This window comes from Tympanuchus pallidicinctus, unplaced genomic scaffold (assembly GCF_026119805.1).
Source record: "Tympanuchus pallidicinctus isolate F22 unplaced genomic scaffold, pur_lepc_1.0 scaffold15, whole genome shotgun sequence".
Taxonomy (NCBI): Eukaryota; Metazoa; Chordata; class Aves; order Galliformes; family Phasianidae; genus Tympanuchus; species Tympanuchus pallidicinctus.
Window position 1 is genome coordinate 3,883,488 of NW_026294669.1, and position 26,513 is coordinate 3,910,000.

General features: G+C 38.8%; 1 protein-coding gene across 2 annotated transcripts in view; it reads right to left on the reverse strand.

Moving 5' to 3' along the window:
* The window catches only part of ARHGAP15 (Rho GTPase activating protein 15), a 319,740-nt gene that overhangs the window by 3,030 nt on the left and 290,197 nt on the right, over positions 1–26,513 (reverse strand). For both annotated transcript variants that reach the window (XM_052676132.1, XM_052676133.1), the window contains exon 14: positions 20,540–20,645. In XM_052676132.1, the coding sequence (XP_052532092.1) occupies positions 20,540–20,645 (106 nt within the window). The remainder of the gene's footprint in view (positions 1–20,539; positions 20,646–26,513) is intronic.

Sequence of the window (26,513 nt, forward strand, 5' to 3'; positions counted from 1 at the left end):
ACTTATACAGTATTTTCAGATGACACAGACATAGAGAGGGATGAGGGGTTCACCAGGGAAAAGTCATACTGAGAAGCTGTACACTTTATAATATTAGAGATTAATTTAGTACTAGCCATGGCTTTGCAATGAGGTGGCATTGACGATGGACAGCTGGATGAGAAACACTTTGCAGGGAGCAGGAGACAAAAAAAAAAAAAAGAAAAAGGACCATAGATGAGCAGAATCAGAAAAAAAGTGGTCAGGGATAAAGGGCCTGATGAAGTGAAAGAAAAGGAAGGATCTGATTTCCTTGTTCTGTAAAATTCAGAGCAAGATCGTAGAATCAGAATCATGTTGGAAAAGACCTTCAAGATCATCAAATCCAACCATCAAGATGTTGTTTCTGATGTGAACACAGAAAATAGAAGATGCATGGCCAATTGCTGTGCCCTCATTTGCCATCTTTATGAAGCAGAATGATTCCCCTTGCCTTTCCTGGAAATGCCCTCCTCATGCTAAGTCCTGTTTGAGTGATGTTGCTGCCAGCCATGGTCTACAATCACTTAGGTCTCACAAAGTGAGAGTATGGCATAAACCTTGATGTTCCTTGGCAATGCCAAGGAACCTGCTGTCTGGTTTGGTGCAGCGATATGAAGCATGAAAACATCCACATATATATGAGGCCCCTAAACTAAAGTTAGTGAAATAATTATTGTGTGGATAAAACCTCTTGAAAATTCATGATGTTTTCTGTCTCTTGCAATTGCACTTCTTTTCATGATCATAATAACAACAAAAAAAAAAATCTAAGCCAAGCAAACAGGAATACTTTTCAGGAAAGTTTGAGTATTTAAATGAGTTGTGGCAAAATACAGATACTGGAGGGAAAGAAGGAAGGAATTTAATTCAGACTGAAGAAAATAAATATGACTTTGGGACCTTTTGCCATTTTAAATTACAAATATTTACCAATGAGAATTTCACAACTGCTGATTTTTTTTCATCCGCCCACCCCCTCCCAAAAAAAATAGAAATAAAAAATCAAAGCAAAACAAAAGCAAATGTACTCAATTAAAACAGCTACCTTAGCTGCTAAGTGAAATTCTGTTACAAAAAAAAACAAAACAAAACAAAAAAAAAAAACTTTAAAAAATGGGCAATAGTTCCTTTTTTTGGCACAGAAAATAAAAGAGCAGAGAGAGCGATACACCGTTTGCAATGTGAAAAATGGAAGGAAATTACAGAGATACGTCTTGTAAAGCACAAAAGAAAGGAGCAATGATCCATCAATTTATGATTATTTTAGAAACAATCTATAATCGAGTGCTACAGATATTGGAACCATATCAAGAAATTGCAGGGCATTATGGTGTGCAAGACTTTTTCCCCCCAAATAAGTGATCTGAATTCCTAATATCAAGAATGGTGTTGGTCCTTAAATATTACAAGCCAGGAAACAGAAAGTACAGATCTCATTATTAATAGTAATGAAATTAATGATGTATTGAAACAGCAGAAGTGTGTGATAGGAGGACTGAAGTGTCAATGGCAGATATATAAGCAAGAATATTTAGAATTTATGCTTTGGCTGTTGCCAAGGCAACTGTGAGCTGGAAAGCGTGTGACTGAGAGCAGGGCAACCCTACAACTGAGAGGGTCATTGTATGGTGAGTTTGGCTTTCTAGTTTCATTAAACCTACATTTTTCAAACTCCCTAAATAAAATTGTTATTAATTTTGACATTTGGAAAGCACACTGGATTATTACTTCAAACAAGCTAGGTGTTAGGAAATGTTCTTCATCCATTTCTGCTCTGTAGAAATGACTGAGGAGGAGAAAGCATTTCAACAGTGACTTATTCCTCACCATTTTAATGTTCTTACTGCACATAAATAAATAGATAAGTCGGTGTCTTTAGGGAGGAAAATCCCAGTTGGAAAGGAGCTGTCTTAATGTAAGATGAAGCACGTTTGGGAGTAGAGCTGCCCTTTGCCAGCTGAGATGGGAATGGTTCCCTCCAACTTAGTAATCTCTTACTGTTCTAAGTTATATTTAAGGGCAAATTTTCAATAGGTTCAAAGAGCCTGCTGCTCTTCCATGAACCAGAAATATTGCCTATGATTAAGGGCAGCACATTACAAAATGAGGCTGATCCCTAATTTTGAGAAAAAAAAAAAAAGGGAAAGTAAGAAAGAGTCATCTGGTAAATACTGTGGACCAGAATGACAGGTGTAGGAAATGAAATTCTCTGAAGCCAGCAGGTGACTAAGAGATAAAAGTAGGTTTTCTTGTAAGAACCTTGTCCATCAGCATTCTGCACAATATTTTATTTAATTGGTGAAGTCACTGCCATGAAGGATCAAAACCAAAGATCTAAACAAAGGCTAAGAGAGATTAAAGATATGTAGTTATGAGGAATACTCTCCAGAAAGGAAAGAATACATATTTATGACATCCATTTTCTTGATATAACAACTAACTCTCTACAGGATTAGGAATGGACTGCCCCATTCTGTGGGTTTTGTATCTTTGCTGAATTGTGCTAGCAACAAACTAGCCAGATGGTTTTATCTGCAAATTCCTCTGTTTTGCGCCAGGGGGTGAAAGTCTGTACATCCCTTTGATTTGCCTTACCAATAATTATCCTCAAATTATCCAATATTGGTTTCCTATATGTAGTCAGAGATATGCAAATATGTTTTATCTTCAGAGCTCTGTCCTGGGGATGCCTCAGCTGCCTTGTCAACTGAGTTTACTCACCTCAAATATCGCTGTCTTAACAGACCTTATCACCACACTGCGATGGGATAGTTTTCATGCAGTAGTTGTCTGATTTTTGATATTGCAGAGCTCATGATCAATTTGAACATGTAAAAACCTGACTTTTACGACGAACAACATTCAACTCAGTGTTTTATGCTCTCCTCCGTCTCAAAAGCTGCTTCCCAGGTTTTAAAAAATAACAGGTATTACATACTTTGCTTTAGTGACAAGACATTTGGGGGAGAAATCATCCAAGCTTGAAATAAAATCTTTATTGAAAGCAATTCTATATCCATGCCAGTCAGATGCTTTGTATGATCGGAAGAGATGTCCCTGGGGAAAGCTCGGCACAGTAGACAGGGTTGATTACTTGGACCTCCTGTCAGTTCTTAACTCACTGAAAATGGCTGAGGCATTCAGTACAACTTTGTTTCCTTTATTTGGAAGTAAAGTTAATATACTTACCTTAACTGTGCCAAATGTACTGGAAAATAACCTGATAATAAAACGTACCATCCTACTAAGTGATAATGTCTGTGTGTGTATAAGCACATTTTGGCTGGGCTTATGCAGATGGGTTTTTCAGTGTTAAAAGCGAAACGTGAGTACAAAACGATGCACAGATAAACTACCAGGTTTCTTCTGGGTGTATTTCCTTTCCACATGTGTCCTGTTACATACTCTTCCGAGATGCAGAGTATTGCTGCAACATCATTTTCTAATGTAAACTTAGGTCAGTTTAGCTATAGTGATTGTTCTTAATTCAGAACTGAAGTGCTTTTTGGTACCAAAAAGACAACTAAACTACAAAATTTGGCCATTGACAGTCATCCTAAAATGCAAGCAACAATTTAAAAGGTGTCCTTTTATAACTGGTCCTTGCAGAAATGTCCATTTCCCAAGGGAACTCTGTTGCCAGCTTAGGACAGACAGCAAAGTATAGACGAGGAGCATGTGGCCTATGCACTACTTAACCCATCTTGAGAGACTTACTGAAATAATTGGTGGTTAAGTGAGCCTCTGATGCCATAAGCTCTACTTATGTAAACTGTTCAATTCATTGCACTACAATGTAGATAAAATTAAAATTTAGCCATAAATTCGGATTCTTGATATTTTATGAATGCAAACTAAACTTCATTATTATTTATGTCCTGGCTTTATGGATGATTTGCTCAGTTGTATTATAGTGGTATTCACCAGCTGATGAAGCTAAGAAAAAGCAAATATTATCAGTTGAATCCCTAGCTTGCTGTTTGTGAAATCTGTATGGCTTGTTACGTACTGGGGGGGGGGAGCCTTGTGTGTGTAGCTATAACCTGAGATTCATGCTTATTGCAGACTTCTAAAACACTACAGTGACTGCCTTTTACATGAGTTTTCTTCTCCAGCAAACATACACAGTGCAGAGATCACAGTGGGCTAATAGAGTTTCAAGCTATTTCCTTCTGCCAGTGCAAAAAGCCAAGGTACTCTACAGGTTAAATTTGAAACAATAGCTAAGTGTGGTAATAGAGAAACCAGGTCACGGTGCTTGATACATTATGAGAAGGGTCAGAAATGGTTCAGACATACCTAAGAGCTTTCTTTCACTGAAAACAGCCTCAATGGCTTCTGGCCTACAGAAACTCCATAGGCTTCCTGTAGTCTGCAGCTGTAGGTTTGTATTACATTTCTTTGGGAAAAATCCCTTCTCCTTGGTTGCACTGAGGCAAAAGAATGAGCCCTTGATGCGGTCTTCTTTTGCATACTAAATTTTAGAGCTGACCAATGAGTGGCTATATATGGGATCTGGACAGCTGACAGGGAACTGGTGCAAGAGTAGGCTTCCTCAGGGGATCTCCTGCTTGCCTTACAGCATGAGCCCTGCTTGGACAGACTGCCCTGGAGTCCAGCCCAAAATAAAAATAAGTTAGCTCTGAAGATCAGTTCACAGCTGGCAGAATAAACTCCAAAAACATGAAGAAAAGCATTTATTCTGGCTTACTCTAGTTTAATGAGAGAACTGCTTAAAATAAAGTGTTTTTCACCATTGAGTGAACTTTGCTACCTGTGTGACATCCTTTCTGGGAGCATGTGTGCTCTTACCTCTGCCCACATTATGCAGAGCATCTGTCTTGTGAAGAAAGCCTTTGTTCTCCAGGTGTCTGAGAATATTTGTTTGTCTAAAGGAACACAGGTAGAATGTAGGGTCCTAGTTTCATAACACGCTTTGGAGAACCTTCCCTTTTCCTCCTCATGGCCTCCAAACCGAGCTGTTGCCTCATGAAAAGGTACCTGCCTTCCGTCAAAGAGAGCCTGAAACCACACATCATCCTGCCTGCCTTGTGAGGCCCCATCAGGGAGCCTGGGGAAGTGGGAACCACAGGTCTGATGTGTTCTTCAGTTGTGTGCTAATCAATAATTGTATCTTGCCAATGCACAGGCATTTCTGGGAACAGAAAACTGGCCCACCATTGCCATGCTAACAGATGCGCTCATTACAAGTTAGAAACTCATGCCAAGGATTCTACCATCTCATGTGCTTAGGACTATGTCATGTGCTGATCAACATCATGTCTTGACAAGGTGCCTGCATTTTCCTCAAAGGGCCATAACTCAGATCTGATTTAGGAAACAAACTTGTGAAGAGTGCAGTAGTTCTTATACTATGACATACAAGCTATGTCTTGGGCATCCTATTCCAGCTCCTGATTTGGGCAAAGACTTGGGTCCTGCGCCTCCAAATCATCTTGTGTCAAATAAATGGATTTTGACTTTTATAAGCAATGTCTTTTCACATGATCTTCCTTCATTCTGCAAATGTTCCATGTCTCCCTTTTGGAACTGACCCAAGTGGGTGACTTGTTAAGATCTCCTTTTACTGAGGGCACACTGCCCTCTCAGTTTGTCTTGGTTTTTAACATTTTGTGACTGAATGCAAGCTTGTTCTGACTAATACTTACAAGACTGGAGAGGAGGAGATCTGGCTAGCCTATGCTATCACAGTGCAAGCCTGGCACTTGCTGTTTGGGAACAGCCACTTCCTAGAGTCAGCTGGTGGCCATGGACTTCCATAAGGAGCATCTCAAACTCCTCTTGCTGCAGCTCCACTCACAAGACATTCATTTCTGTCCTAACACCCATGTAGAAGCATATATATCTCAAGCAACAGCAAACTCCTCACTAAAGCCACACTGCCACTGCAAGCACAAGTCAGTACAGGGGAAGGAATGGGAGAGAACAAAACCACCCATGGCAGATGTTAGGCAGATGCTGATACACTTAGAGGTGTCTGGATAGTAGAGATAAAGGCAGTGTGAGACTACATAGAATAATGTATGTTCAGATCCAGATATAATGCACAGAATCCTTTATTGTATTTTCGGTTGCTGATGTAACTTCTGTATTTATTTATTTTTAAATTCTGATTATTTCCTGCAGCATAACCAGTTTATTGTAAAGCCCAACCTGTCAGAGGTCCTAGATCTGCATGCTTTTGTGGCCTGTGTAGCTCAGAAGGCAACAGATGATAGTCTGATATGAATAAAGCTTTAACTTCTTAAATAGCTTCTTTTTCAAAAAAATTCAAGAATATCTTAAGCTACATTTCCTTCTAACATTAAAAATGAAAAGCAGTTAGTAACAATCGCCCTTAAATCAAGAATTATAAATATAGAACCTTTATCATCAGCACAGCACATCCAAAAATGTCTTTGTAAAATAAATCAAATTATATGAGTTAATTGATTCCAGGCAACATCAGCAACTGCAGGTGGAAACTGAATAACAGGATGTTTATTAATGAAGGACTATTAATCAAAATTGACAATATCAATTCCTGTTTCTTTTATTTGAATTCTACCTGCAAAATCTATGGAGATACTTGCCAAATGTTTAAATAAAAATTTTAAAGCAAAGAAAATGCTAGCACTTGGGATTTTAGCTTTAGATGTAGGGCTATTTGTTTAAACAGTGAAAGGATATCCTAAATCCAATTTGACAGGCAATGCCAAAGATGCCAGTGGTAATTAATTAGCACTTAATTTAGACCACAGAACAACAGGATATGGAATTGGTGCTCAGTGCCATTTCCCCTTAGGCTTCATCTCATGAGGGTCAGGAGTATGCCTGTTGCATTGAAGGTCAGTAAATAAATTGGGGGAACACATTGACGCTGGACTTTTCATGATAGATATCCTTCACCCTTATTACTGCCTCTGGCTATCGCTGATGAGAAAAGGGCTGTGATTGTTCTGTGAAGAACGCTGTGCACAAGGCTGAGCTGAGCAAGGTAATGTTTGAACTCACGCCTTGTGCAGTGATCGTGCTGGATGCTCTCCATGGATTGAGAGCTCTGTCAACTTTGCGTTGGGCTGGAAATAAACTTCTAACTGTAGCAAAGAAAGCCTGAGGAACGCTGACAGGCGAGAAAATTCACTAAAAAGCAGTGCTTAAGCCTGCTAAATTTTTGAGCTCAGCTTTAGATTAAGCATAATTAAAATCAATGCAAAATTTTAATGTGAGGTTAGAAACTAGGTCAGCGAGGGAAAAAAAAAACACATTTCCTTATTATCCTCTTGTCTTTGTCTTCATAATATTTGATACTCCTCCATAAAGCAAAAGTCTCTTAATAAAGTTGGATTAATGATTCTAGCAGCATTTTTTCGGATGGGGACTGATGCTTTGACATACCATGCTCAGTAGTGGACAAACAAAACATACGCTGCAAAAACAAAGCAGAGCCACCAGTTCTGCTGGTAACTCAGGCATTTTAGTGAGATGGTGGAAGAGGCTGCCTTTCTACAGCACACCCAAAGCAGAGGAAAACACAGAGGAAACCCTATGGAGCCTTATTCACAGATGCACATAAATTGCATTGCTTGGTTCAGATTTAGCAGCAAGAAAAACAAAAGGACGATGAGAGTTAATATGATAGCATCTTGTCTCCTCCCAGTAAATTAAGTGCCTCTGCCAGCCAGCATCATTCACTACTTCCAGTAATCTCTATCCTTCTTTCTAAAGAGCAGCTCAGGTGGAAGAGTGCCTGCAAACCTTAACCATACTCTACTAGCACTATTTTATAAGCCTTGTTCCCCAGCAGAGCTGTTTGTGTTGCTACATTAAGAAAACACTGAGTTAGATAAAGTCCGTGCTCAGAAAATTTATTTTGGAAGCCTCTAGTTAACAGTTATTTTAACTTTGCTTGTTTAATCACACCCTTTGCTGCATCTCTCTTGACAGTGATTGAAATTCTGATTCCTATGGAAGTCACTGACAAACCTCCCACCGACCAGGAGTAGAATGGAATCCAAATTCCACTTTGTATAATATTAAATAGTCTCAGTTGTGATGATATCTACTTTTACTGAGTGGAAATAATGCTTTTGACTATGCTCAATCTATAACCTCTTACAGCTTTCAATTATAGTACTTTTCTGCTACAGTAATCCAGTTGACAGTACAAGCTCAGCCCTGACATGTCTTACAGCTTCGAAATGACAACTAGTTGGAATTTTGAATGGAGATGCTAAACTTCAGCCAACTTGCTCAGAAATCCATCTTTTCTGGAAAGTCCAGAGCTTCTTGCACCAAACTTAGCCGTGTTTTGCTCACAGCACATTGCTTTTGTCCAGTGTCAGGAAAAAAATTATTCGGTTTTGTGAGACAACCAGTGTTTTGTTGTTGAAACTGGAGAATGTGGCAAAGAATTTCACAAAAGTCAGGGAACAAACTTTCACTGATAGCTCCCTTTTCTGTGAGGTCTTAAATATGCAATAACTTCAGAAATTGCTCTGTCTCCTGTCCTTTTAAATCTGCAGAGCCCTCTGAATATTGGTCTATTAATTGTCCTTAATCTAAAACCTAGTCTTTTTACACACTATCATCATCTTGTTCTTTGAAATAAAGTCTTCCCGACCCAGTGCTTTGCCCAATAGAGATGATATTATACGGGATCTAACCTCAACCAGGATTCCTAGTTGTTCATGTTCAGTCCTGAGCTCTCCACAAGCTACAAGTGCAACATATATGTACTGCATTTGTATCAGATTTGAAAGATGCTTTAACATGCCTCCCAGCATCACGATTGTTTCAGCACTGATATTGAACACGAGTAGGATGAATATATCTCTTAAATGCAGTAGTGAGTATGTGCCGCGAGTCTTTGATTTCTTTAAACTTATTTACATTTTACTAGCCCTTGAGCAATGAATTTACTATGTCAGCATTGTCTTTTCTACTTACACTTTGTCTGTCTTGTCCACTCACCTTAGCTTGATGTTTATTTTTTGTGCACGTGTATAGTCCACTGCACTAAATGCAAGAACTGCCTGGAGTGCAGGATTTTCCATATATTGTTTCTTTTTAAGATGCACCCTTTGCAGTGCAGTAAGTTCTGTGATATTTTCTAGCTTTAAACTGGCTTTTGCTTTTCTTATTTGTTCATTTTTAAGTCAAGCATTTTTTCACATACATACTATTTGCAAAGGACTGTTGAACTAACTACTTTACACTTCACCAAAGTCTTTAGTTCTCTATGTAGACAGCTCTGCCTCTCAATTGTTTTTCTTCTATCTTTGAAGCTCTAATACAAAACATTGTTAACTTCAAATGGTCAGACTTGCAATTATCTTCTTTCTGATCCTGCCCAAAGTCAAAATTTAGAAAAAACAGTGAGGATGCACACAGTTCACTTAGTACTCCTAACCCAGACCACACTTGACAGGACTCAAAAACCAGAGGTTCAGTGTTGATGTTTGTAACATGGGAAAGTCATCACTGGGTTAGACCTTGTTCAAAAAGCAGTGTCTGCATCAAATCTCTCCATCATAACTTAGACAAAAATAAAAAGACTCAAAACACCCTTTCACCAAGGTGAAAGATATTTGATGCCTGATTAGCAGATATGTTATGAACTTAATGGATAGAACACGGTCACAACATTTTTTGAAAACCTGCTAAGTTTTTGAAAATGCTGATTCTTTGGAGTGTGATAGTTAGTATGACAGAAATCTAAAAGATGTACTCAGTTCCATTTATTTGAAGACAGTTCTGTGGAATTTAAAATGATGACTTTGCCTTATATAATTCTAGAGCACATCTTGTGAAAATGCTGCATAGGTTAAAAACAAACAAAAAAACTCATCTTGAGTAGCTGGGAATATGAGTATGTTGCTTACAAATATATCTGAAACTTGCAGTTTAGGATGGTCTAGTTAGGTCCCTTGCATGCCTAGGGAATCCAAGTGAGATCATGGATAATAATGATATTACTTGTGCTTATTTGAAAGGGAAGATCACAAAACTCCCTTGGCCACTTGGTCCATCCCTGTTCCTCTCTTCTCCTTTCTGTGCCAACAAGCGTAATGAAGCATTTCTATGAGGTACTCTCCTTATCCATCCTTTCCTCCTAAATTCTTCAGTCCCACTCCTGCCCCATGCAAAACTGCCAGTGGGTTCTGCCCCAGCTCTCCTCTCCTTACTCCCCTTCTGCTTTGTGACGGTGACAGGAATGTGGTGCAGAAGCATTTCTGAAGACCACCGTAGCGCTCTGGAGGGGATGTGGCAATGTCATCTAGTGATGGGACTGAGATTGGTGTAGAAGCCCCAGCTTAGAAGAAGTGATTAGTGGCATCTTGGGGACCAGGGGAGGAGGCAAATAGGCATAAGCTTGGCTGGAGCTAGCCACTCCACATATTTCTGATTTTACATTGCACCATAATGCATAATGTACAGAAAGATAAATATTTTCCATTCAGCAACATCTTGCTGTATTTTCATCTAAATCTATAATTTTAATTATAAAGTGAACATAACCTGTATCAAATTATAATTTTGTTAACATATTGAATGAGGACAGGAAAAATAAATACCAGATTTTATACTGTACAGACACATGAAGGTATAGTAAAAAAATCTGGTTTCCTTGACCACATTGTCATAATATGCATATATAACTGCTTATTGAATCCAGGCTGTGTAGACAACAGAAAGAACACTGGCTCCATACCATCACAATGCATGCCCACAACAAAGAGGAGGAAAGAACAGGCTCTTTCATTGTGTGTGTCTAAGTATTACCAACATAAGGGCTAAAAACATTACCTCTGTCTGAAGTGTATCTATATATCCATGCATAAGTTATTAAGTGGGCTCCCTGAGCACAGTTGCTGAAAATATTAATATATTCAAATTATATTCTAGCTACTGCAAAAACAGTAGATCAGACAAATATATTAAAATCTCTTCAGACAAAAGGAGTCATGTTATTTATAAAGTTCCTACCCTCCCTTACTGGAACACAAACCTTCATTGTATATAATATATGAGAATGCAAGATGATCCTTAGATGTCAAAATGTGGCTTCAAGTTTGAATGTAATCATAAAACAGTGACTCTAATGCTTGCCATAAACAAATTGTCACTGGTATTATGTAACTTAGACTATTCACAAAGCATAAAAGAAGGGAAGAATAAAAGGTAGCTGCCAAAAACTGTGGGCCCAATGACGGTTGTGCCAAATTGCATTTGCAGTCTGGGAATTGCAAACACAGCATGGAATTCAGATTTGCACTCCCTAGTGCTTGGGCTGCTCCTATGGCTTAAATAAGAGCAAGATAAAGGCTATTTCTTGAGTCAGTTTAGACTGCAAGCAGCAACCAGTGGCTTTTGCAGCCTCCTCTGCTTGTTCTTTCCCAGAGGGAAAAGCAGGATAAAAGTTCTTATATTGCTGTAGGACACTCTTTTGGATGGAGTGGCCAACTAGAATGCAAAAAAACATAGCTGATCTACACAGCAATCCAAAAGCAAGCACCTCTCTCAGATCTGGTTTGCTGTCTTGGATTGTTCATCTTAATCAGCATTTGTGGTACCACCCCGTCAGTTTGACACCTTCTTGTGAACTCCAGGAAAGATGGCACAGAAGGTTTGCAACAGAAGAAGGTATATCATTTCAGAATGCCTGGTCTGTGAGCAGCAATTAATCAGTCATAGAGAGTTGTCCTCACCTTAGGCTTCAGGACTAATATATATCTGATATACACAGCTTCAAATCCTGCTAATGGTTGTGTGAAGGCCCTTTATCAGGACAGCCCCTGAACAATGTTTTTACCCACCTCCTTGTAAAAGTAAAATGACTTTTTTTTTTTTTTTTTTTTTTTAACCACAGCCTGAAATAATTGTTTGAGCAGAGATACTGGTTTAACTCATTATGAATTATTAGTGGAAAAGTAAGTCTCAGAAGTATGTTACATCTGAAATATTTTTCATCACTTGAACATGTGCCGTCCAGAACTGGCCCTGTTCTACCAGGCACTGGGAACAAACACTTCGCATTCACAGATGCTCCTAATTTGGTGTGGTTTAGAGTGTAATTTAGATCAAACGTATCCATGTAAATGAGTCAGGGTTTCTTAATTAGGTGCCTCTAAAGAAAAAACTTGGACCACATCAGTAGGTGTGGGTGTGGTGCCCACAATACTGGAATCTTTCTATAGACGAAGCTTAGTTTTGTTCAGACACATTGTAGGTTTTTCTTTTTTTTTTTTCCCTCTTCTTTCTTCCTTCCTCCCTTCCTCCCTTCCTCCCTTCCTCCCTTCCTCCCTTCCTCCCTTCCTCCCTTCCTCCCTTCCTCCCTTCCTCCCTTCCTCCCTTCCTCCCTTCCTCCCTTCCTCCCTTCCTCCCTTCCTCCCTTCCTCCCTTCCTTCCTTCCTTCCTTCCTTCCTTCCTTCCTTCCTTCCTTCCTTCCTTCCTTCCTTCCTTCCTTCCTTCCTTCCTTCCTTCCTTCCTTTTATAAAGAACAATAATAAATCTGTAGATGGCATAGACATAAAGACGTTACTTCAGAGGAGCTGTCTAAAACACTGTCTCTTTGGCAAATGCCTTAAAGTAGGTCATTCTGCAGTGATTTAGGTTTATATTTCATTGCCAGCTTTTTGTTCCCATTACAAGTAGGGTACATTCCAGTCCACAGATTTCCTCTTCATTTTTCTTCTGATTGGCTTTTATTTACAAGAATTTGTAGATCTTCATAAGAAAATGAATGGCCAATACACTGTTAGAAGCACTAATCGTGCACTTGACCACAAAAAGAGATGTATGAAGGTGATAGCCTGGAAATGCTAGAATGTAAAATACCATTCTCTGAGAGCAAAAAATGTATTGATTCTCCCAATACAGTGATTGAAATGATTGTTGCATCTTTTCCAAAGCATGAAAAATTATCTGCTCTGATGTCATTTCAGAAGTCTCACAAAGCAGAGGCATCCATTGCCGTAGTTGCTCAGGTATTTGCTTTTTGTTGTTGTTTTTTTATAGTTGTCACTGAAAAGCATGTGTTTTATGGCTTATGAAAAAGTAAAAATCAAACAGTCAGGGTCTGTTTTCCCATCAAAGTGCTGGGGGATTTACATGCCAAACTCCCACCAGCCTTAATGAATTACCTGCATAAATTCCCTTTCAATCGATAGTAGAATAGATCCTATTGTGTTATATTAATTATTTTACACAGAACACTGACACTTTGGCATTAAAGACTTTTTTCTTAAGTTTCAATGAATATCTTAAGAAACTTCAAGCCTATTATTTGTTTTGCAGCCTTATTGTGAGCAAAATCCTGCATCTTTAGTCAGAAAAGCACTGCAATTTACCCATTGATGGCTTGGTTCTGGACATTAATGTGTTACGGCTCAATCTCTCTAAATAGAATAAATAAATAAATAAATAAATAAATAAATAAGGGGGGCAAAAAAAGCCCTTTTTGTAATGAATTGAGCATTTTTAATTTTCACCAACAAAACCAATTGAGTTGAAAAGAACGCTCACCCCAAGCAATATTAAGAGGTTACAAAATCTCATAAATTAACTTTGCCAGTGATATTTTACTGAAGCTTGTGTGAGTGCAAACCAGAAGCAGGGCTCCCACATGGTCTTTATTAAACGAAGAGCACTTAGCAATAACTGGCCTTCCCTGAGATGTGCTGTCCATATGCATGCGTACGCCCAGAGTGTGGATGTGCATATGGCCATATGCTGGAAGATGCTGAGGGGCTGGGGGAAGCTGAGAGACAGCAGAGAGTGGAAGTGAGAAGTGTTCACTCTGTAGTCAAGGGCAAGTGCCCTACTCTCTTCATTCCTTACTTTCTCCATCTACACAACTAGGATAATAAAACTTATTGACCTGAAAAAGGAAGTTCTGAGATTTAATTAATGTTTGAAAAGCTTTTTGAGATCATTTGATACTGAGTAATGTGGAATGAACAATGGGAGCTCTTTGAAACAGGGGCTCTATCTCTCTGTATTTGTGTACTGCACCTAGCACAATGGGGCTGTACAGACACAGAGTCAACCGTATCATAAATATTTAAATTAAAACTATGTTAATTATTTTTATCGTTCTGTTATTTGCTGATACACCAGTTCACTACATTTTGAAGCTTGGTAGCATTGAAAAGTACCAAGCATAATTATTTGTCTGATTGTTATGAAAATCAGGGTTTATATTTTTAAATACGGTTATGAAAATAGGAAGCTCAGGTGAAAATGCATTTCTAATTCCTCATCATTCTTCTCTTTAAAGCCACTAAGCTGTAACATACTCTTCAGGGAATGGGTGAACTTTGCAAAGTCTCTTATTTCACATGAAGAAGGACAAGGCATGACTGCAGAAACCTCTGTCACAGACACCTTCCCCCCCACGTTGTGAACACAAAGAGAATGCATAAAGGTGCATTCTGGATTTCTTTTTTGCCTTTAATTCAGTTACTATTATTACTCCTATACTGTGCACACTTGGGCCTGATGCTCATTGTCTTGTGTCACGAATTATCAAGGCAACTGTTTGGTAGGCCACTATATACTTCAGCAGAGAGAAATAGGTTTAACTCTTCTCTTTTCCTGCAGAATGAACCCAAAGAAGTTACAGTAAATAGGACAAGATCTGGCCTTGGTCCAGCTCCTTTGTGAAACTGTTCTATAGCTGAAACAGAGAAAAGCATGTGTGCAGACAGAGCATGCCTTCATATGTATTTTTTCTAGAGAGAGATCAGTTGACTTCATGCAAAACTTCAAATGTTAGTCAGGGGTGCCTGAGTGTCTTCCTACTCTGACCAACCACCCACTTACTTTGATGACAGATGATGCTTATCCTGTTCACATTTCTAGTAGCTGCTCCCTAAGTTTGTAGGAGTAAGGCTCAGCTTTTCTCTTTGTTGCTGTCCTGTGTCTAAAGAGCAAGAGCAGCTCCTGAGTTGTCTGATTCTAAAGAAAGGTCCTAATTCATGTAATAATTTAGGAAGCATTCCCTGTTTTTCATGGTTTTGGTTAAGAACTTTCCTCTGCACATGCCTGAATGTGGGCATTTTACTTGAAGTAAAAACTGAACGCCCATCCATGCTTTGGGTTTCAGTCTCCCCCAAGTTCTCAGAGGTTCCACAAATATTTGTTGCATAATTCTTCCATTCATGGTCTTGCTTTTCCTTTTTTACATAACTTTTATCTGTTTCATTTTTCATATTTTCATTTTAAATAGAAGACTTCTACAGTTTTTAATATAATCTGTTCTTCTGCCATGTGAAAAAAGGGTTCTTCTGAGCCTAGATTTAGTATGTAAGCCTGCTTGAAACTGCTGTTATAACACATAATTTACTGAGTGAAAATCACATATGTTTGCTACATCTTTCCTACACCAACTTAAAAAAAAAAAAAAAAAAAAGAAAAAGACAGACAGAAAGAAAGAAGTTTGCAGACATCCCCTATTTAGTATTACCATACTTTAACTTTATTTTCTGATTTACCCTCAGAATTCTGGGTATGGCTGCTGGACTTGTCATCACATTGTCATCGCTTCCTGCTGTGCAGGCTATTGTGGGCTTATTTCTATGCAAGGCTTTTTTTTTGTTCCAATCTTTAATAGGTAGAAATAAGTCCGTTTAGTTGCATGCTGCTTGTAAAAGCCAATGCCTTGCAGAATGTAGCTGCTGTGTTGCAAGCTTTAAGGGGTGTGTGTGTGTGTTTGCGTTGTTCAGCTTGGGTGCTTTCTCTGTCCATAGAGCTACAGGCATGGGGGGAAGGTTGTTTTTCAAAACAGATAAACTATGAATCTTGCAATACTTAATACTTTTGTTAGACAGTATATTGGATAGTGGGTATGTCTTGGGTAATTAATTCTACTCTTGATGAGGAGCTTATGTCCAAAATGCATACAAACAGTTACAGGGATGAATTAGGTGGGGGGAAAGCAGTCAGGAAAAAAATCATGAGTCTGTCTCCGAAAGGGCAAAAAGCCCAAATGGTGTCTAAAAATGTCTTGCTGTGCTATACACTATACAAGAAAAATGGAGAAAAAAAAATAATAAAAAAGGATCGTCTTGGATTCAAAGGTGAATCGAAAGAAATTGGCTTCAGTCTGGACAAGGCAGCCAGATAGGCCACAGTAACAGATCCACGTGACAGACCAAGAGGCAACTGCAGAGCTCCCCAGACAACTCGCCTGAAGTGCCTGCCAAGGAGGCAGATGCTGCTGCTGGAAGAATATCTTCCACAGTTGGGCATCTGGGTTCAGTGCTTTCCACGTAAGGGAGAGTGATGGTTGCATCAGGCTGGCCCCGTCTTCCCGTTTAATTATTTCCACATCCATTTTATACTTTTGTAAATAACATGTATTATCCTGTTCTGTGCAGGAGAATAATAAGCAAGGCGAGGGCTTTTGCCTGCAGTGCATCCCTTTGCAGAGGTGCCCACATGGATGTGTAAGGGCAGACTCCAGCTTGGCTGCCCTGTGCTCCAGCCTGGTCAGATGTGAGACAGCTCAGGCCTGGGAGCCGCAGAGCTGCCTCGTGGTGGCACGGAGCTCAACCTAATAAGCAGAGCAGGCTGAGATTCATTAATTTAACATTAATAAGCACAGCTTATTAGCTCAGGCACAGCACTGTGTAATGCAGGCACACAGCTCCTGGAGCAGAGCTGCGGCCAGTGCGCCAGCTCGGAGCACAGCTCACGGGGCTCAGCCAGGCGCCCGCAGCCACCACCTCCCCTCACGCATCTTGCACTGGGGGAGAGAAGGTCTGGGGCTCTCTGCAGAGGATTCCATGCAAAAAAAAAAAACAATAAAAAACCCAACCTTCTCTAGGCTTTTCAGTTATACTGCTGGTTTATGCGGAGTCTTTAAGTCTTTTAAGCTCCTAGCGTCTCCTAAGAGGTGTGTGATAGCTGTTGTAAAAATGGGTTAGGTGCTGATCATAGAATGCTGTGAGATCTTTAAAGAGGGAAAAGTCCTTCTGACTCAACTGAATTATAGTTATGAGAATAAATTATCGCTGACAATATTGTCCTATTGGGCAGGGATGGATTGTTCTATGTTCACATCTGTGCACAGAGACACCGCAAGGTTTTTGCATCATCCTATGCCCTGTGTATGCCTGCAAAATAGGAGCAGAATGGTCTGTCACTTTTATCTGGTAGCTGCGGTTAGCTCACTCTGTCTGGGAGTAAAAACCACTTGTAAATAAGTACTGGGGAAGAGCTGAGTCCTGAGGAAATGTGACTGTTTCACAAATGTATAGAACATAAACATATGGCCTGTATACTCAGGTAAAGACTCCAAGCATTCTCAAATAGAACAGGCTGCTTTATGTTGCCCTTATTTGAAAAAATCCTTACTCTTTTATTATTATTATTATTATTATTATTATTATTAGTTTGTTTTCTTCTTTCATGTATTTTGTAATGTTGGATTTGGTCATCTTCAGGAAGAGGTCATAAAAACCTAATAGTAGCTGGACTCAATTATTTTCAACATGAATCCTAACAATGCAGTTTGTTATATGAGACTGGAAAGAGCCATACAATAAATCTGTTCAGCTCCATATTTTCTCTTCTGTTTATATGAGTGGCGGTATAAATTTCATGCAAAAATGAATAGCAGACTTTTTTTCATCAAATTCAAAATACTCAGAAGAACAGGTACTGCAACTACAAGCATTTAATCCTTCTCCTGGCTTCATATATTACACTGTGACTTCTTGCAACTTCCGAAGGCATGGTTTAAGAAATATATATGCTACTGATGTTAATCCCTGCTGCCAGGCCTTTCTCTTACTCTCTCATCAGTTGCTTTGTCTGGATTTCTAAGGAAAGATCCACCTGAAGTGCACTTACATGTGCTTAATCTGGACTGCTTCTGCAGACTGAAGCACTGCAGAATGGGACCATAGTGCATCCTTGTTGTAATCTGCAATTTAGGATAAACATAGCATTCTGGGCTAAAGTTGATTTCTCATGCTGAACACCCACTTGCCACAGAAACAGCGTTAACTCAGGTCCTTCATCTGCTCCCATGAGAAACCCCTTGAAGATGAGTTCCACCTTTGGCAAGAACTACTGTCTGCACAAGCAAATATACAGACTGCAGTAACATGCCTCAAATTAAACAAGTTTACTTAGTTTTTTCAAATATTTGGCAACTAGAACTTCCTCTGATTTAATAATATAAACAACTTGCCACTAATAGTAATGCACGTATGTTTCTATATTCCCATTTATGGAGCCATGGGGCCATTGTGACTTGTCTTTTTTAATTATTAATTCAAGGGAACATTTTAGCTTTTCCCTATTTTTTTATATTTAGAATATCTATTCTGCTACTACTGACAGGGAAGAGTCCTCTCCTTCCCTGGGGATGTGTTTGTGTGGCATAGGAGACTGGCCTCCTTCAGAGAGACTTAGGAGATCCCACCCATAATGCTCTGATGGCTTAAATACTACATCTTTCTACCCTACATCACTGTGTGACTATACTGCATTGGCAAACCTTTGTGTTCACCATGCTTTCTGCAGTGATACTTGGATAAGAACGTGTGCTTATTTACGCAGTACATCCACGAATCCACACTCCCATCAGCAGTCAAACCAGATATTGTGAATATATGCATGATGAAATATTGGTAATTCATTATCTCAGTTACAAGAAGTATCTTGTTTCCTGCCCTAGCCCCAAGGAAAAAAAAAAAAAAGAAGAAAAACAACAACAAAAAAACCCATGCCAAACAACAGCAAAAGCCCAATACACCAATCTTGGTCCAGTTTTGCCAGTTATTCTATACATACACAGTTAGAGAAAATTGCTGTCCCTCATAGATAATGTTTTAAAAAGCCAATATAGACAAATGAAGCATTATCATCATTTTGTAAACAAGGAGCCAAGGCACAGAGAGATTAAATGATTTACCCAAGGTCACACCAAATATCCTCTCAAAGCCAAGAACTGAACCCAGGTCTCCAGAGTATCAATCAAGTGATTTAACTATAAGATCAAAGACTTGTTGTGTATACCTGATATCTTTCCCCTAAAACATAGTAACAAAACTTTCTTCATGTAAGGATAGATGCCACGTTTGATGCTGTAAATTTTGTATATGGTATAGGTCCAGTGACAGCCTGTACCCACTTCTTGCTCACAGGCTTTTCCCAAGAAATGATTTTCCATATTAGTCCTCCATTGACAGTAATAAATTATCATTTTTCTCCAAATAACCCTCAAAAGGAGAGAATATGTGCACAGGCTACTGCAGATGAATACACAGAAAACGTTTTTCGGCAAGGGCAAACTAAGTCCTTCTATGGCCTGTTTAAAATTTTTCCATCCCTAATTAAATAGGGACATTCCCACAGCTATATGGACTTCATTTTGCCTGTTCAGCTGGATGCTACACGACAAGTTAAAGGATCTTTAATATATACGTGTCAGGAGAATGCAACAGAAATGGTCTGCATAAAGGCATCATTCATTTTAAGCTTGCAGCAGTCTTTTATTTGCAGTCATTCATTCATTTTGTCAATCCTGGCATGAAATGCTTCTCTGTGTGCAGAGACTGCACTGGTCCCTCAATCCTGCCTAGTCCCTTGGATTTTAAGGGTTGTTTGGCTAAAAAGTAACTGTGCGAAAATGGCACTAGTTAGTCCTAAATACCGGACAGCCAAGAGGGGAGGAACAGGATCATGTCCTTCATATGCTTATAGGACCACAAGACCCCCTCTTGTGGTCTGCCATTTCTGCACAGTCATTCATCACGTAAAACAGCTGCAGGTCTGTTTCCACGAGAGCACGTGGTCTATATTCATTTTTACTGTTAACGCTGCAAAACATGAAAATCAAACCCAAGGTGAACATGAGATCATGAGTAGACTTTGTGGGCTGAAACCTCTTAAAAACTGAACTCGGTGAGTGTGGAAACTGCAGAGGAATCACAAGGAGGAGCCTCACAGTATAATTTCTTTGCCTCTTGTCATATCTCAGCAACATTAGTAGAGGAAAGGTGTACTTCCGAGTCACTCTTCACTACTTCTTAGACATTCTGTGCTGTTACAAGATTCTTCAGGTAATACAAGAGCTAATAGCATATTTTTTTTAGTAAGTATTTTTCTGTTAATGCATGCCTCAGCATATCATGAGTGCTAGAAAGCAAACTGAACATCAAGGACTGGATGATGAAAATATGTTGATCCAAAAGTAATTCCAACTGCAGTTGGAGTAAGTCAGACTTGCACATTGGAACATGGTGAATTTGCCCAATTCAGCATTCATGAGTAATTCTGATCTATCTAACTGCACCAAGGGAGGAAAAACTGCAGCTTCTGCTTAGACGTACCAATGTATTGAGCAGAAATAGGATATACATAGGTACCATAAATCATGTTTCGTTTTGCCAAAGAACGTAATTATCTTTTGTATTTTGCACGACATTTCCAATAAGGTTTGGACACCACACAGAAATTCCTTTTAAAATTATCAATTATTTTGTACTACAGTTCTACTTACTTCTTTAGATGCTCAAAGAGGACTTCCATGGTGTCATAGTTTGGCCTAGGGAGCTTTTTTACCAGGGTCTTTACGGCTTTTATGCGTGTGACGTTGTCTTGGATTTCTAAGAGGAAAGAAAAGAGAAAAAATATTTTGAGTGCCATTTAGGATAGTACTTTGCCTAATACTGCATCTGGTATCTTAACAAGAAAAGCCATAATTAATATGTGGTTAAAAACAGAATGTATCATACCTTCCATGTTCTTAATTGAGAGCAAGAGTAATTTACAATGATTAAAAGCCCTCTACATCTAAAGGATGGTTTGCAGAATTACATTTTTATGCTTTTATTAGACTATTAAACTGTCAGTGTAAGTTTAATATCTCCTAGTAGTAGTAAGAGACCCACAACTTAAGTGAAATTTCACTTTGGAATTACATTCATCCAGTGATCCAAATTCTGCAGTGGACACTCTTCTAATGTAGTCCTTGTTTCCTTTATTCTCATAACCCAGGGGTATTTATGAATTTCTATCACTAGCATTACACCTTATTGTGTTTGGAAATATCAAATATTTTGCTATTCATTTTACTCATACTTTCTTCATTCATACTCATACAAAAGAATTTATCAATTCTTTTGAGAAACTATTCCGCTGCAACTTTTCAATAAAAACTCATTTTTATTTTACTCTATTTTACCTTTCGCTGAGGAAAGCTTAACAGATTTCAATGGGATCAAAACACTGGGATTGGGACAAAATTCACAAGGATACACTCACAATTTGTCCGTACAGTATATGTGTGAGGAAATTTAGTATGGTAAGAGCTTATTACGCTCTTTTTAAGCAAGTGTCTGAGCTCTCTGTGCTGATTAAGAAAGATATCAGGTTAGTTACCAACTTCCCTACAGATTCTCGTAAGATTTAATTGCAAAATAAATAATAAATAAAAACCAGTGTCATTAAAACAAAGACAGTATTCCGTGAGATTTACAAAGATATATAACTTCATTTTAGATCTCACTGTACCAATGCTGTAGGTATTGCCATAGAGGAAAAGAGAGATTTAGCTCTGCACTGAAGAACAGAATACGTAGAAATCATACAAAAAATCATTTTGCAAATCAGTCTATTTGTTAATTGTTAGCCTATTTTAAAAGAAGAAAAACAGGCAACATGTGGTAACTTTAGTCAGCATTTCTGAACCGAGAATGATAAACACCTCTGCCTGGCTCTGGCATTTATCAGTACTGAGATATTATTACCACGTAGAGTCACAGCATGGTTACTGTTATCATCAAATAAAAAAAAGAGCCAGCTAATCTTAATGGTTTGTAAAGCCGTTACCTGCACTGGTCTGACATTTATCATGATCATTTTACCACATGAGTCCTACATTGCAAAGGTATTTTATCTGGAAGGGACATCACTATGAATTATTATTTGCAGCTAGGTAGAAAATTGTATGTTGTAGATACCTTTTCTCATTATAAATCACAGTCACATTTCAACATTTCCCACACAAAGCTGCTGAGCCCAGGCTTTTTGCCATAACACTTATTCTCACTCCCTTTTATAGTTCCACAAAAATACTGAGCACTCTTTCATTAAAATGGTTGATACTTTTTGTTTGTTTGTTTTTAGATGCTATATACACTTTTTATCTTTATTTATTTATTTCTTTTAGTATAAAATAATTTCTTTTTCCACATGAGAAAGTGAAGAGGACAAACTGTTCTTTTTATCCCTTTTTTTTTTAGTTATTCTTTCTTATTTTTTTCATTAAAGCTTACTCTCACTTCAGTTTAATGGCTGAGCTTGTCTTTACTCTTGACCTTGTTGATGGAATATTTAACAGATCAGATGCAAGATCTTATGTTTCAGTTTCAATACCTATGCAGTTGCTTTACTTCTATAAAGTCCCAGTTTCATAGAAATTTTCCCCATTCAGTTCCCTAAGTAGGAAGGTGGAAAGTGATTTTTTTTTTGGGGGGGGGAGGGGGGAAAGAAAGGGGGGGAGAGCTGTTTTCTTTACCATTCTCAAATGGAGGGGGTAAATCTTTAAACATGGATTAGTATAAATAGCCATGGAGAAGGCTTTGCCCTCTGTGCTATGCCATGAAACCTAGAAATACGTTGTGCAAAGGCAGGAAAACACTCTGAACAGCTGCTAAATTCTCCAGCTAAGTCTAGGAAATGAAACAGACCAGTTTTGATAAAGTGAAATGCTATCTTTCATTATACTCTATTATTGTGAAAATGGATGAAATTCTGGGGAAGATTCCCATTTATGGAAGTTAGACTCTTTGTGAAGATTTCAGAAGGAAAATTGTAGTCACGATCACTTTTGTAAAATCAAGAATGAGAGGACATATTCTTTTTTGCATTTCTTTTAGAAATTTGTAGGAAATTTGTAGGTGATAATTACAGCAGATACTCTTCAGTGAACACAGATGGCATTCTATGTAATATTTTCATAGAACGTATATTTAGAATTTAGGTTACTGTCTTTAAAAATAGGGCTGGCTTCATTTAACAGAGCAACACAGTGGAGATGCTCTCTTGTTTATATTTAAATAAAGAATGCATTGAAAGAACACTTAATATTATATAAGCTCTTTTGCAAATGAGCTTTGGATAAACATTTGAGCATAGAAGAAAACACGATGTGTCTGTAACATTAACAGTGGCTGGTTAAAAATGAATGAAGAAAGTAACCTCTAGCACTCGTGTCCATAAAGAATACTTAAGGAAATCCCCCAGAATCTTTCTTTTAATCATTAATTTTAAATGGACATAGATGTTTACAACAAGCCACTTTGTTTCAGAACAGGAAGTCCAGGGTTTATCTCCAATAACTCACGTTTGCTAGGAAGGGATGTATGTCTCTAACCTGACATGCATTCATTATTTTGTAAGGTACTGGAGTCTGACCCATGACCCTCCTCAGACCTGCTGCATTATTCATGTCTGATTTACTTTGTATAGTTTTACCCATTTCCCTTTACCAGGCATTTCAGTTGCTCGTGCATGTTTAATGTTAAATGGCATTTATGGCTCACATTAATGCCTAATTTTATCACGAGCCATGGTTTCTTTTTATGCTCTCAAGCCTCACATCTGAACTGCTGGAAAAAAACAATGATTTACGATTCTGCATAAAATATCAAACTATTGATTTGTCATCTAATCTTTTTTTTTCTTTTTTTTCTTTTCAGTAGCATGCTTTTCTTGTTTTCTTCCAGGGCTCTTCTCACCTTGCTTTGTTTTTTTGGAAAAGACTTCTACTGCAGTTAAAACGTCATACACTGTTGCTACAGCAAAATCTGCCAGCCAAGAGTTTTTTCCAACATTTTGTGACTGATTCAGCTGCTGAGAGAAAGACAGACCTTGTTTGGGGCTTTTTTGATTTGTTTCTTTATTTCTTTCTTCTCTCTCTCTCTCTTTTTTTTTTTTTTAATCGGGACTGAGTGGCTTAGGTGGATTTTTGAGTGCTAATGAAATTGTGAGACTTATGGCGCTGGCTACAGCCAGCCATAGTGTGGGCAGACGCTCTGTGAGCTTCCCCACTGTGCTGCTGTGCAAGCATCCCCGCTGTTCTGTTTGCTATAGTTTTAATGTCTGTGAAAAATTCCTGATGCAACTAAATTATGTTCTGCCCTCTTGTTTGTATAAATAAACACCCGACTTAGCCAATTCATCTTGCTCTTGCCCATTTTAAAAGCTGGCCCTGACACACTATGCTTAACCCCAGTCCTTGATAGCTTTGGTGTTATCAGGGAGTGAATATTTGCTTAAAAGACAGTGTAGTTTTGGCTTGATGTTTTTTTCAGGGATGTCAACTGGCCCAAACTCTTCCTTCAGTGGGTAAATCTTCCTATTCTGCAAGTCACGCTGGGTAAAATATACAGACATGTATGTATATATATCTCTATATAAAAATTATTTGTAATACTTTCAGTGCCAGGATTTTTTAGTATTACTCTATGCAGCATAAAATTCCCAGTTTTAATCTCGTGTCATACACTGAGGCAATTGTCTCATGGAGATACACTGTAAAATATTTTCTTGCTTTAAAAAAAAATCTATAAAAAGTGTTTGAACTAACTAATGTTTGCTATAAGGAAAATAACCAATTTGTGATCTGAATTGATTTTACTTTTTATTAATGCCTCAGAAATAGATGTTGCAAAAGAAAATGAGAATTGCGTGAAACCTCTCTGTATGGGAAACTGATAAATTCATCCTATGTGATATAAAGTGGAGTTTACAATGAATATTCATATAACTTTTGCAATCCATTAGCAAAACCCAGGACAATGAGTTTGCAACTCAGTCCCATTTAACAAAAATATATGTGGAATTAATGGGAGAAAAACAGCACTTACAAAAGTTAAACTTTAATGCATCAAACTCCAGGTGCCAGAGTTTGAGGGAAATAACCAATAATAGTCATTTTTTACATATTTGATGGGACTGATTATGCAATGTGCAACTCTAAATGGCTTATAGCACATTGTAGCATGGTTCCATCCCATTGGCTACAGTAGGGTGCAGGCAGATGGATGACAGTGACAAGGAGAGAAGTGCTTTTGCTTAGCCGTGCGTTAAGATGCCATCCAGAAGCTCTGTGCACTGCAGACACTTCATTAGGATGCCAGGATAATGGTAAACTACCACTCAGAGTGACACCCCATTTCCTGCTTACTGAGCTCTCCAACCTCGGCAGATGTCAACAATCTCACAGTGCTACAGAGCAGACCTAACTTTCCAGGCACTTTGACTCCAATTTTTTTCCCTTAACAGTGCCATACATTACATGCAATATGTAACAGCAAGTACCAAACAGAAAACAAAATTTGCTGCCCTAATTATAACAAAGCGGCATCTGACTTAGGTACTGCATGCCCAGCGTACATATAACCGGTTAGGCAGCATAGAAGAGGAATGATCTTTGTCAGTCAATTTTGGGGGTTAATTAGACTTAGGACTTTGATAGCTAATGGTTTGTCTGATCCCAACTGGAACAGTCGTGCTTTGCTGCTAACTTCTACCAAGCGTCGGGAAAATGTGCCGAGCGCTTTCCTGGTATTTCGCCTTGCACGGGCTTTTCTGCACAGAAAGAGCAGACTTGAGCATCTGGCCGGTGTGATATTTTCTCTGCAAATGCACAACTCGAGGCCGTCACGCACCTCCCCAACAGCAGTTAGAGCCAGCAGAGAGACAGCGCTGCGACGCTTAACCTGCGCTCCTTCCCAGAGAAACACAAATCGTTGCTCATGCTTCCAAAAAATGACTTTCAGATACAGAAACAGCATCTGTAAGATCACAAATTCTAATTAAATTTAATTTCTTGAACCTATCAGTATGTGCTTTTAGAATTAGGAATTCTATTTATTCTATATACATCATTTTTTTTCTCCTTTTTTCTCGGCAGTACGATGTCTCAGCAACAGTGCTCTGCCCTACCACAGCTTCTTATTTTTGTTGCATGGAGGGGTGGAAGCACGACAAGGCATCGCTATCAGACCAGGGTGCTCAGGAAATCCCCACTCCCCTCCTCTGCATAGGCTTCTCTTGTCCCTGGTACCTGCACAAAGGATGGTCTTTGGTTGGGATCCCCTGATCCTCACCCATGGAACCTGTTGGGGACCTGGTGAAAGACAGCAATTTGGGGCAGAGAGAGACTGCAGCAGCCTAGGGGGATGGATGGGGATGAGTATCTTGAGTTTCATCTTGCACAAAAATTCAAACACTGAATGGGAACCTTCACAGAACAATCACAAGGACAGGGACGTATCCTGTAATATTTATTCAGCTGTTGTTCATTTTCCCCAGGCAAAATTCCCACCGAATGCACTCTCCTTTAGCTCACTGCCATCGGCGCCTTTGGCATTACAGTCAGGTGGGTTTGGGACCCTAACTGGCACGCCAGGAGATCCCCCAGTCAGTGAAAGCCGGAGATGTGTTTTAGGTGGTGAAGCTGTAAA